The sequence below is a fragment of the Dasypus novemcinctus genome, chromosome 11, assembly GCF_030445035.2.
Source record: "Dasypus novemcinctus isolate mDasNov1 chromosome 11, mDasNov1.1.hap2, whole genome shotgun sequence".
In the NCBI taxonomy this organism is placed as follows: Eukaryota; Metazoa; Chordata; class Mammalia; order Cingulata; family Dasypodidae; genus Dasypus; species Dasypus novemcinctus.
In genome coordinates, this window is record NC_080683.1 from 50257529 (window position 1) to 50271298 (window position 13770).

The 13770-nt window shown below is 36.7% G+C and overlaps 1 protein-coding gene across 1 annotated transcript in view; it reads left to right on the top strand.

Moving 5' to 3' along the window:
- MEI4 (meiotic double-stranded break formation protein 4) overlaps positions 1-3305 on the top strand; it is a 290904-nt gene extending 287599 nt beyond the window's left edge. Inside the window, exon 4 of the mRNA XM_012520930.1 lies at positions 3018-3305. Coding sequence (XP_012376384.1) covers positions 3018-3305 — 288 coding nt within the window. The remainder of the gene's footprint in view (positions 1-3017) is intronic.
- The last annotated feature ends 10465 nt before the right edge of the window (positions 3306-13770 follow it).

The following is a 13770-nucleotide window of genomic DNA, read 5'->3' on the forward strand; positions in this document are numbered from 1 at the left end:
GACTCCATAGCATAGGGAAATCTCATGTGAGATAAGTATGAGTAATATTGGATATGTAAGACTATTTTTCTTTGAAAGAGAATGGAAGTATGTTAATGTTACGAGATGTTAATAAGGCAAAAATACAACCAAACTCTGGACAGTAGTATATAGTAATATATAATAATCTTCCATTAAAGGCAAAAAAGGAAAATAAAATAAGTGAAAGGAGCTAAACAAAAGGTACTACATATTGACTCCATCTATACAAATTATACATACGAATAAATTAAAGAAAAACAGAAAACAGCTGTCTATGGCAGACAAGGGAAAGAGATTGAGAGGGGATTATTAAGGAGTTGTTTTTGTTTGTTTTGTGTTTCTTATTATTATTATTTGAGTAGTGAAAATGCTGTAATACTGATTGAAGTGATGAATGCACAACTTTTATTTTACCAGATACCATTTATTGTACACTGTGGTTGGATTGTATGCTTTATCAATATGTATCAATAAAAATGATTTTTTAAAAGTTTCTATGGTGCAAAAGTTTATCCAATTACTTTTTATGAAAAAAAGGGCATATTAGGATAAAGGTGGAACTTAAAATAAATAAATTTTGGTAAAAGAAGCAGGCAAATTCCAAAATAACAGAGAAATGGGACACTAAACTGGGAACCTCAGCAAGCCAAGCAGCAGAGCTTAAACAAGCCCAAAGAGGGATTCTCAAGGCAGATAGAAAGATACCCGAGACACATTCTGCCTGCTTTACAGCTTTGCCTTGAATTTGCTTAGGATGCTATGGCCTTTGTCAGGAGGGAGAATTCCATTTCATTCTTTGATAAGTACAATTTGAGAATTCTTTACTGATTCTGAAATTATGTCACTCATGAAAATCAGGGTTAGCTAGAAATTAATCTAGACTTAGAAAAAAAGTAACCATTTAGTTCATAAAATTCCAATATGCTTTTCACTATCCAAAGTGTAAATAATATAGTACATAGCTAATATTACTGATAAAAGGTAAACAGTAGAATCATTTATACTCCTCCTACATAGATTGATCATTTCCATCATAAGGTACTATACTGTTGTAGTTAGAACTTCAAAATAAAAGAAGCTAATTTTGCTTCTCTGCTCTAGAAATAATCTAAAGTCCAAAGATAAAAGAATTATCTTTTAATTTAGAAATCTGGACTATTTGTGGTTTTTAGTGAACAGGTTTAAAAATATTTATTTAACTGCTTACATGAGCAGATAACCTTTTCTGGGTTTTGTTTTTTATGTTTTGGGTTTGTTTTTTTTTACTTTAGACTAAGTAAGGTGGTTGAAAAGCAAATTTTTTTAGCAAATCAATTTTATTACTAAAGCACAAATCCATCCAAAGTGCACTGGTATTCAGTATAATCACATAGTTTTGCTTTCATCAGTTAATCATTTTTAGAACATTTTCATTATTCCAATAATAATGATAATAATAATAAACAAAACTCATCACCTCTCAATCTCTCTATGCTTCCCCTGCTGTACATAGTTGCCATTTGTTTCCTTCTCTTTAATATATTTATATTTATATTTTGTAAAAACAGTCTTATATATTCACTATCACCCATATTCATATTTTACATGATGTGTCACTATGTTATACAATCCCATGTTACATTTTTGACTTTCTTTCTAGTAATATATATGACCTTAGACTTGCTCTTTCAATCAGTCATACCCCATGTAATAACTCTGCCAGTTACACACACTATGATGTGGAAAAGCAATTATAATTTTGAAAAATGTAACTGTGATTCTCCTTCAGGTAATAACCAATATGTGTTTATAGTTGTACTTTTTAAATTACTACAATTCCTGTTCAATTCACACCAGAAAATAATTATTGAGGGTCTACTATGGACAAGAAATAATAATAGGTATACACACTCACTTCATTCAACACATATAGAGTCTAAATAGGTTATAACACAAATATATAAACAACCAGAATATAAGACAAAATATATTATGCTCCATAAAATTTGGGGTTATCCAAAAAGGCTCATTGGATATTGGGCATCTATGATGAGCACTGAAGGGTGCTAATAGATACTGAGTATCGAGGCCATTGGAGATCAATGGGAACCAGCATATGGGCATTGGTGTTTTCATCTAACAGTGTGTGATCTGATTTGGTAGGAGTATGGAGTCAAGAGCAGTTGGAGAGGTAATTCTTATTATAAGCCTTAAAGGAAGTATTTGTTTCAACTATCGTTGTATATTTGACTCTGTTTATCAGACCATCTTATTAAAGAATACATTGGGCTCTAGTAGAATTTTCTTCCATTTAAGTATCCTTACAATGGATAGATTTAATAATAAATGTTTCCAACTAATTAATTAACAAGCAAATGATAAAGTTAGGTTGAAATTTTACACTGATTTCCTCTATCTCATGTTATACATTTTATTGTCCACTTTTCCTTTAATGCACTTCACTTATAGTCAGGTGGCCAAACAATTAAGTTCTACAAGGCACATCTATATTTCTCCTCATGACTATGTATCAGATTCCATGCAATCTCATCCTACTCCTGTCTGATTTCTGTAGACGCAGCATGATAGGTTTATGATCTGTAAAATATCCGAAACTAACTACTCTAGAAATGAGTTTTACGTCCAAATATGTTTCTAAGATCCTGCTCCTAAATGTTGGCAGCAGTAACTATTATGCATTGGAACTCTTTGCCAGAACCTTGAATTCAACACTGCGCACTTTGGATTATTTGCCAGGTACTGTCAGCCTCATCTTAGTAATTAATTATAGCAATAGTGTGGAGAAAGAATTTGGAGCTTTAAAAATCATCAAAACCAAAATGTTATTCACCTCTTCTCCTTAGTTCTCCCCAAATTCCCTCATCAAAAGTACAGGAAAATGGAGTATTAAATAAGGCAATTATTAGTTTTTAGTCTAAAAATGTAATCTTTTTGGCATTTTTCTAAGTTGGGCAACAACCAATATATATTTTTATGATTGTGTTGTTTATTTGTAGGTGCAAGCCAGTTATGATGTGACACGCTATGAAAATATTTTCTACCTGTTCTGGGTTCTGGAGCAGCTTCTTCAAAAGGAATCTGAAGAAGGCAACACTTCAAGTTTAGGGCATAATGAACAAGAAACCAAGAAATTTCTTCAGAAACATGATCAAACTATTTTCCAACTTTCTGATGCATTCCCTTTGTTTACTTTTTATTTATGGAGACTGGGCATTCTCTTGAACTCAACAAAAATACAAACTGTTGAAAACAACTCACTTTCTCAGCAATTTACCAAATATTAGAAGCATACTAAAGTTGAATATGTGAAGATCTTGTGCTTAAAAGGTTTTCAAGAATATTTTTAACTGAGCATTTTTAAATGGATCTCTAAATAAAATAATTAATGGTTAATCTTAAATTGTGTATAATAGATTATGAGTCCTATTTCAATACCAACGTAAGCCAATTTCAGTTGAAGATGCTCTTGTTATTCCATGTACTTGTAACTTAAAATGTGTCATTCAATAATCTATTATTCTAAAAAACGGACCATTAATTGCCTCTCTCATAAAAGATATTTACGTTTTAAAAGATTTCCACATATTATTTGGAAATAATATGCTAATGATAACAGAAGAGATCTTAAATTTTTATTCCTTTGTCAACATGCAGTTTTTAAAATAATTGGCTATAAATGGAATTTTTTAAACTTTTTTTCTTACATAGTTTTTCTTATCCCATTTCCTGTCAACTTACTAGAGACTCATGTAAAAGAAGAATTTTTAACATTTGGAAACCAAAAGGCCTTTATTTACATAACTCAAGCATAGTTGTTAAATCCTTTTATAAGTACTAATTAGTTGTTTAAAATGTTCATGTTGGTTTTCCTACAACTATTTCAATTCTACTGATTATATATGTTATAATATTCCTATTATTGTTCAAATGCAGTTAAGGTATATATAATTAAGTCACTAAGGAAACATCTACAAATTTTAACAGCTGTCCAGAAACACATTTTGTACTTATTAAAAGTATTGTTTGATTTTTCAAGTTATACAGTCTCATTGACTTTATTTTAGTTATCAAAATTATAACCACAAGCTTAATGGGCACACTTATTATGTACTTTCTTATAGTGCAATTTAGGGCACAACAAATACAAATTCACTTTGACTATATGAGGTAATTATTTCATGGGTTAATTACCATTCTTAAATGTCACTGGTATTAAATAAAGTGCTGATTTTATCTACAATATATATAAAATTATATTATTAACTGTCACAATTATTTTTGGCATGAAAATGCTTTCTAGAAAAGATGAAGCTCTTTTTTATAATATCTGAAATTCAGTGTAATGTGTCAGTCAACTATTGCTTAGGGATCATCTTAATCTCAACTGGACTCTGCTGGAACACTCTGCTTCAGATTCCCAAATGCCATTGTTCTAGGGTCCGTTTTACAAGCCAGGCTCTGTTCTCCTCTTCCTGTGCTTATTCTGGGGCCCAACCTGTGGAAAGCAGCTTCTCAGGGGAAGCTCTACTCAGGGTATGGTAAGTAGGCAAGAAGAAAGGTGGAAGCATGATGTCTCTTAAGAAGCAGGCTGAGAAGTGTCACACTGTCACTTCCATCCACAAGCATTTGCAAAATCACATCAAATGATCAGGCTCCAAGAGAAGGGATAGGGAAGTACCCTCCACCTTGAGTGGAAGGACTTGCAAAGCCAGATGGCAAAAGGTATAAATAATAGGGGAGGGTGGAGAATTAGGATCAATAATTTACTCTATCATAAGTATCAGTTAAACACAGGAAAAAATATCCCAGATGCTGAATTAAGAGGAAGTTTCTTAATGTTTGATTCCTGGGATCTTTGAAGGTTTATATAAATCACTTCCGGTAATTGCAGTACACAAAATCCACTTCCTGTAAAATCTTCCCATTCTTCTCTCTTCCATAATGAGAAAAGACAGGGGGTCAACAGTGACCTTTTATCCCTCACTTCATCCAATTAATATAATGATCAGCTATGAGGCCATTGTGACTAGAACAGATTCTTAATTTCAGTAGTCTTAAAACAACAAAGTCTGAAAATTATCTTGGGAAATTTATTTTGGGAGGAATATAGGCTGCCAGGGGATTAGATTGGGGTAGGTAATAGAGAAGCCTTAAAATGAACAGAGTTTCTGTTTGGGACAATGGAAATTTTTTGGAATGGATGATGGTGATGGTAGCACAACACTGTGAATATGGTGATGGTAGTACTGGACTATATTTGAATGTGGTTAAAAGAGAAATTTTAGGTTGTATATATGGTACTAGAATAAACATTTAAAAAAATACCTATGGTACTGCACAGTGAACTCTGTTAAACCACATGCTATCTTTAATAGTATAATTATAAAGATATACTTTAATCAATTGTGGTATATGTTCCACTCTAATGCAATGTGTTAATTACAGGGTGGTATATGGGAGTCCTGTATTTATGCATGATTGTACTATAACCCTCAACTTCTCTAATGAAGGTATATTTGGGAAGCGGACATGGCTCAACTGATAGAGCATTCGCCTACCATGTGGAGCATCCAGGGTTCAATCCCCAGTGCCTCCTGACCTGTGTGGTAAGCTGGCCCACATGCAGTGCTGCCACACGCAAGGTGTGCTGTGCCATGCAGGAGCACCCCCACACAGGGATGCCCCACACGCAAGGAGTACGCCCTGCAAGGAGAGCTGCCCTGCATGAAAATAAAACATCGCAACCTGCCCAGGAGTGGCGCTGCACACACAGCTGATGCAGCAAGATGAGGCAACAGAAAAAAGACATAGTTTCCCAGTGCCACCGGATAATGCAAGCGGGCACAGAAGAAAACACTGTGAATGGACACAGAGAGTAGACAACATGGGAGAAGGGGAGAGAAATAAATAAAAACTTTAAAAAAATAAAGATATATATAAATTTATCATGGAAGAAAACAACATGTTGGGGCATTTTTAATGAAGATATATTTTATTTCCATTTTTTTTTTATATAAACACTTAAATCCAGTTAACTGTATGTTATCTAAGCTTTCCTTATCCTGTATTTGAAAAAGTGAAAATTTGTGTTGGAGTAGAAATTTCCTGCTGGGGAAAGAAGATAAAATATATGTTTGTATCTGTATATTTTAATAAAATGGTGAAAGAGAATAAATAAATGATTTAAAAGTGAATAAGAATAGTTAAGAATATTGTAACAATTTAGATTTGGTTGCTGTTTAACTTTACAACTAAGATTTGTGGTATGAGAATAATGGAGGAAGTAGAAATTAGGCAATGTTGAAATTGGATGTAGGCTAGAATGGGAAGTAAAGAGCACCAAAGAATAATCCTAGAAATAGAGGAAATAAAAATTATGATACTGGTAATAATTACTAACACTTAAATGTATTTCTTAGATGCCAGGCACTAACCTAAACATTTTACGTATCTTAAACTCATTTGATGTTCTCAGCAAACTTACAAGATAAGTACAATTATTATCTCCATTTTACAGATGAGGAGCTCAGACAAAGAAATGATAAACCCCAGGAAGTGGGGATAGTCTTACCCCCAGGGATTCTATCCCCCTCAATTTCACACCCCTACTCAGTGTGTGACACTGCTTATCAAGTACGATCTGTACTGGCACTTCCTGAAACTTTCAAGTTCCTTCAAAACTGTCATTTGTGGTGTTTTAGAATTGCATGTAGCCAGAAAATCATGTTCTTAAAGCTAACCAATTCCTGTGAGTATAAACCTATTGTAAACCTTTTGATGAGGTTACTTTAGTTAAAGTGTGCCCGGCCTCCCAGGGTGGGTCTTAATCCTTTTACTGGAGTCCTTTATAAATGAGATTAATTTAGAGAGAGAGAGAAAGAGAGGGAGAGAAAGAAAAAGCCACTGAAAAAAGAAACTGAAAGCAACAAAATGTGGAAGATAAGGGAGAGAACAGCAGGTATTGCCATGTGCCTTGCCTTGTGACAGAGGAGTACAGAATTGCTAGCAGCTCATCTTCAGGAAGAAAGCACCACCTTGATTTAGATATTTTTCTCAGCCTCACAACTGTAAGCTGGTAAATTCCCATTGTGAATTCAACTCATTTCGTGTTGTCTGCTTTGAGCAGCCTACAAATTAAACATCATCTAAACTTTCTATACCTCTGAGGATGAGTCTTACAGCATGGCAGTTCATTATGAGCTTACTTGGGATTCTTCAATTCCTGCAGGCCAGGTGCCATATCTAATACCATCTAAGAGCATCTTTGGCTATTTCTGGGTTGTAGAATTTTGCTGTACAAGACACTTTAGACAGGTTATTTCATCTTCAAACAATATTCTAAAAAATACTAAGCTTTCTTTAAAGGTAGAGCAGATAGACTATAAGAATACAGTGTACAGTGCAATAGGGACAAACAAAACAAATCTCATTGGTTGTCCTTAAATCTATAAAGGACGTGATTATTTCACATGCTATTATACTTCTCCATCATATTTTTAGTTGCATATGGGTATCAGGGGAAAAAGCCATTCATATTCCCAAATTTTTATGAAGACCACATTCTGGGGGAAAATCATTACAGGTATGGCTTAAATTAACCTGGCGGCTTTAGTTATTCATCAAATATTAAGTGCCATCTTTATGTGTAAACATTCATTGCACAAACAAACAAACAAAAAAGCTCTGTGGTTTGGAGCTGTACATACATTCAAAAACAATGTTATTAAAACTAATCCATTTCTGTGGATGTGAACCAACCCCTTGTAAGTAGGACCTTTTGATGAGGTTATTTCAGTTAAGGTGTGGTCCACCTCAATCAGGATGGGTCTTAATCCTACTAATGGAGAACTTTGTAAGTGGAATGAAATTCACACACACACAGAAAGCACAGAAGCAGCAGCCAGAAGCTAAACATCGCAGAATCTGAGAGAGGCCAGGAAAGGCCGCCATGTGCTTGGCCATGTGACAGCGGAGCCCAGGACCAAGGATTGCCTTGATGATGCTTTGATTTGGACTTACATTGAGACCATGAGTCACTAAATTCCCCTTGTTTAAGCCATCCTTTTGCATGGCATTTGCCTGAACATCCTAGGAAACAAAGCAAATACTAAACTTTATATTTTGTCAGATTTATAAAACCACTTTCTTTTAGCAGTCAATATAATGACTCAACCACATCAACAGTGTTTGCTGAAAGAGATAACTGTGGTGATAATGTTTACCTCATACTGAGAAAGAAGTACAGGAGTTTTATTATTATTGTATGCTCATTCATTCTTTCCCAATTATTTATAGAATTAAACAATAAATTTATATGGTCAATGAATGGGCTGCTTTTTAAAGAACTGTCTAAACATTACAGAGAATAATTGACAGATAAGGACTGACCTCTGCCTCTTTTTCATCTTAATGTGAACGTGTTCTAAAGAGTTTCAAGAATATATGAATAAGAAGAAAGGCTGGCAAAATGAAAGAATAGGTTTCACCATCAAGACATAAAAATAATTTAAATTTTTTTTTTAAGATTTATTTATTTTTTATTTCTCTCCCCTTCCCCACCCCAGTTGTCTGCTCTCTATGTCCACCTGCTGCGTGTTCTTCTTTTGTCCGCCTCTGCTGCTGTCAGCGGCACGGGAATCCGTGTCTCTTTCTGCTGCGTCATCCTGCTGCATCAGCCCTCCCTGCACGGCGCCATTCCTGGGCAGGCTGTAATTTCTTTCGTGCTGGGCGGCTCTCCTTACAGGGTGCCCTCCCCGCGCGTGGGGCCCTCCCCGCGCGTGGGGCCCCCCCACACGGGGGACACCCCTGTATGGCCTGGCACTCCCTGCACACATCAGCGCCGCATGTGGGCCAGCCACATACGGGTCAAGGAGGCCCAGGGCCTGAACCGCGGCCCTCCCATGTGGCGGACGGACACCCTAACCATATAATCTGAATTTGTAATATTTTCTTCTGATATTTTAACCTAACTTTTGTTGCTGCTGCTTAAATAGTTGGTTGACTTCTATTATATTTCAGTTGGTAGTTTAAAGTTTCCAAAGTCAGTCTATTGGGGCACAGTGGTGGCTTGGAGCTATGTGCCCCAGAAAAACATGTTCATTCTTGTGGGTATGAACCCATTGTAAATAGGACATTTTGATGAGGTACTTCAGTTAAGATATGGCCCAACTGAATCAGGATGGGTCTTAATCCAGTTACTGGAGTCCTTTATAAGCAGAATGAAATTCAAATTCATATAAAGTCACAAGAAGAAGCTGGAAGGCAGCAAAACTCAGAGAAGCCAGTAGAGGCTACCTGTGCATTGCCATGTGAGAGAAAAGTCAAGGACCAAGGATCACCAGCAGTCAGACTCAGAATGCCACAGTCTTCTGGAAGAAAGCATTTCCTTGATATTGCCTTGATTTTGGACTTATAGTCTCCAAATTGTGAGTCAATAAATTCCCATTATTTAAGCCAACCAACTGCATGATATTTGCTTTGGTAGCCAGGAAACTTTGTAAGCACCAAGATATATATGTGAAAACATTAACCTTAATTGTCTCTGACCTATTAACCAGTGGTTCTCAAATGTGGTCCCTAGACCAGCAGCAGTAGCATCAGTTGGGAACTCATTAGAAATGCAAATTCTAGGGTCTCATCCCAGACCTACACAGAATCAGAAATACTGGGGTGGATCCCAGCAAACTGTATTTTATCAAGCCCTCTTGGTGATTCTGATGCCCACCAGTATTTGAAAACCATTGCTGTAATCATTGTTTTTATAGAGCAGAAGAGTTTAATACACATAAAATCATTCAGAAAGTAGAAAAATCATTCTGAATTACTTAACTGAATTTAACTTTTGCTGTGCATGCTTTAAAATTCTGAATGAGGCCTTTTTTGGAACTAAATTATTCATATTTCAATTAAGTTGCCACAAATTTATAAATATATCAGTCACCTTAATAGCACTTTTAAAAATTAGCAACCTTACACTTAGTTTTTAGTTTCTTTATTAAAATATTTGATAATTACTCCCTATTGGTGGTATTTTAAAAAATATATATCATAGTCTGAGTTTAAGAAATAAAAATTAATTACAACTTTCTGCATTGGTTCTGGTATAGAGTGATGAATATACAAAAACATGCAGACATAATATTATCTACTCTTGAATTGAGATTTTAGGTGCCCCAAATAATATCAGAATATTCGTCTTGTTCCAGGAGATCTATTTTTGAACATATGGTAAGTATAGCTTAGTTATAAACATACTCTATTTCTCAACTATAGAGATAAAATTCTACCAGCCTTAAATCTTTCTGGAACATGGTAGGATATATTAAAAAAGAAAAAACATGATAAACAATTGGCAGATCTCAACTCTTTGTGCTTAATTTAGTTCTACCATTGAGTCTTTACCACATTGTTGTGGGCTCCAGCAGATACTTAAGGACAGCACCTCTGACACATGATGAGAGAAAGGAGCCATCACTACTTCTAGCTTTAATGACTTAACTAAGACATTTTCATGATTGATTAATCATTTCAGGAACAATAGAAACACCAGACACCAAACCAGGAGAGAAAAGAGTGTATTTGTACTTTTTTCTCTCTTAAGCACACACTCAAATTCAACATTCATTTTGTAAAAGGAATTCCAAACCTCTTGAAATTCATTCTGAAATTTGGAGGAAAAAAAGTTCCTTTTCTTAAATTTGATCTCATAGTCTTCAAGAGGTACCACCACAACAAACAGGTGTTGCACCATTGGTGTCTTTTTACCCTAACTTGCATTTAAAATGTTGTTATTGGTTGAATTGTGTTGCCCAAAAAGATTTGTTCAAGACCTAATCCCTGGTCTCATGGATATGACCCTATTTGGAAATAGGATCTTCGAAGATGTTAAGATGACTCCAAACTGGTTTGGTGAAATCCCTAATCCAAAATGACTGGTGACTTTATAAGGAGAGAAAAACTGGTCATGGACAGACACAGGGAAGAAAACCATATGAAGATGGAGGCAGACGAATCTCCAAGCCAAAGAATGCCAAAGGCTGCCAGCAACTAGCAGCAGCTAGGAGAGGCAAGGAAGGATTCTTCCCTACAAGTTTCAGGTGTACGGCCCTGATAACACATTGATATCAGAATTTTAACCTCTAGAACTGTGAGACAATAAATTTCTGATGTTTTAAGCCTTCTTGTTGTGGTACTTTGTTAAAGCAGCCCCAGGAAACTAAGACAGGCATGGAACAGAGCATGGGCATGAGCCTGCATGGCATTATGAACTTTATCCAGGACCAAAGCACCCTCCAAATCCCTCAGGAGGGGTGGCCAAAGGCTTTTCTTTTTTAATTAATTTTATTTTTTTGGCAAGAGAATAAAGAGTGTATTAAGAAACAAGAAAAGAAATAGTACAAAACCCCAGACACAGGTGCAGGCATGCTACAAGGTGAGATTCACATGTGTGGCTCTAGGTTAGGTCTACCAAAGGCCTTTTAAATATGTGGATTGTCCCCTTCCACAGTGGCCCATGAACAAAAAATGGAGGGTGCCACAGCTGAGTAGCCATTTTCTATTACAATCTGACATAGTCTAGAAAATAATACAAGATACTAGACTGAGGGAATGTAGCCACTCTGATTTTTAAAACTGAAGGGAAGGAGCTTCAGGACAGCAGAGGGCAGAGTAGGAAACAATAGACTGCAGTCTGCCTCTAGAAATGCCAGAAAGTTAGGCAGGTTTAACTGGCAGAGGGAAGCCTCAGGACCACGGAGGCAATTGGCTAGAGAAGAGGGACCCAGTTGACTGGGGAAAAGGGAAAGCCATGGGAGATTGGGTACTTAAGCTAACTCAGAGAGGGAAGCCAGGGAAGTGGACCAGCTGGAAGACCAGCACTCAACCAGCCCCCGAAGTGAGTTAAGTTCCTGGCCACCCAGGTGACCAGGTGAGCAGCCCGATACCCAGCAAACTCTTGTGGTCAGGGAACTGTGGGCCACACACATGTGGAGGACCAGAACCCAGCCAACTCAGGGGGAAAGAGGTGTTGGACGGAGCAGAGATAGGGACATCATAAAAGAAAAAAAAAAAAGGCACCAGCCAGTGCTGAAGCAGCTCCCAGGAGAGGGGAGGGGGACAGGATTGATCAGGCAGGCTGCCACACACACCCACCCCAGCAGAGAGAAGAACTGGCTGGGTCAGTGAGGGAGTGGGCTGACAAGAACCAAATAGCCCAGGAGAGTGGGAAGGCTGGAGAGGCAACCAGGCAATCATCAGAAGCCTTACTGACCTGAGATAAAAGAGGGCAGGCAGAGGCAGATGAAAAGACTTCAGAAATCTTCAGGAGGAGTGGGCATACCTCAGTGGTTAAGCTCCTGCTTCACATATACGAGATCCTGGGTTCAACCCAGTACTGCCCCACCCCCGCCCCGCAAAAGAAAACCTAAATGGCCTGAGTGATAAGGTCTGGATAGGCATCCCAGGCGCTGCAGGGAGCAGGGGTTGAAAGACAAGCAGCCTCAGGGCAGGAAACTTGGACTGAGATTATTTTTAAGGTTATTTGATTTGTTCTCTTTTTTTAATCTTGTATTAGTCAAAGGGGTGCTCATGCAAAATATCAGAAATTGGTTGATTTTTATAAAGGGTATTTATTTGGGGTAGGAGCTTACAGATACCAGGCCATAAAGCATAAGTTATTTCCCTCACCAAAGTCTATTTTGAGCAAGATGTCTGCCGATGTCTGCAAGGGTTCAGGCTTCCTGGGTTCCTATGTTCCTGGGGCTTGCTTTTCTCTGGGTTCAAATTTCTTTTCTTCCTGGGACTGGCTTCTCGTCCCTCTGCGTGCTGACTTCCCAGGGCTCTAGCTTAAGTCTTCAGCATCAAACTCTCCACCATCAAAACTTCAACATCAGAAAACCCTCAACTCTGCTCTTTGCCATAACTCAAGCATGCCTAAGTACAGATCAAATTACAAGCATAATCCAATATCTACTTTTGGAATTCGTAACCTTATCAAACTGCTACAATCCTTATTCTTTATTCTTTTCTCTATACCCAGATACCTTACCTGGGAATGGCAGGCTACAAGGAGATTGATTGTTGAGCACTAGCAGCCTGAGATGGTTGCTAGTAGCCTGAGAGGGAAGCTTGTTTTTTCTGTTTTGTTGTTGTTGTTGCTTTTTTCCCTACTTTTTTCTCTCTTTTGTCCTTAGTTTATTTCTTCTTTCTTTCATTTCTTCCATCTTCCATTGCTTTTCTTTCATTCCACCTTTTCTTGTTTGGTCCTCATTTTCATTCTTCTCATCTTTCTGGTTTTCTATTTTATTTTATTTTTCCTATTTCTTAATTTTTTTATTTCACATTATTTAGTCTTAATCCTTTATATTTGTTATGATTTTTCACTCTCATTATTTTTTTTTCTTTTCTTCCTGGTTCTTTTAAGGTTCCTTTTCCATCTTTTTTAAAAATTATTTTTCTCTTCTCCTTTATTTCCTTTTCTATGGTCTTAATATTTTCTGAGGGGAACACAGACAACTACAAAGATATAAAATAAGTGTAGCCAAGTGTTGAAGAGGAAACCTCACACAAAACAAAACAAAATAAAATGCTAAAGTAGAAAGAGACACTAACCACCTGAATAAGCCCATCAGTATAAACAGATGCCTAGACATCAGTAAAAAATTACAAGCCATACTAAGGAACAGGCTTAGTCTAATAAACAAACTGAAAAACAGAAGGAGATGCAGAACTTGGAACAACTAATCGAGGATG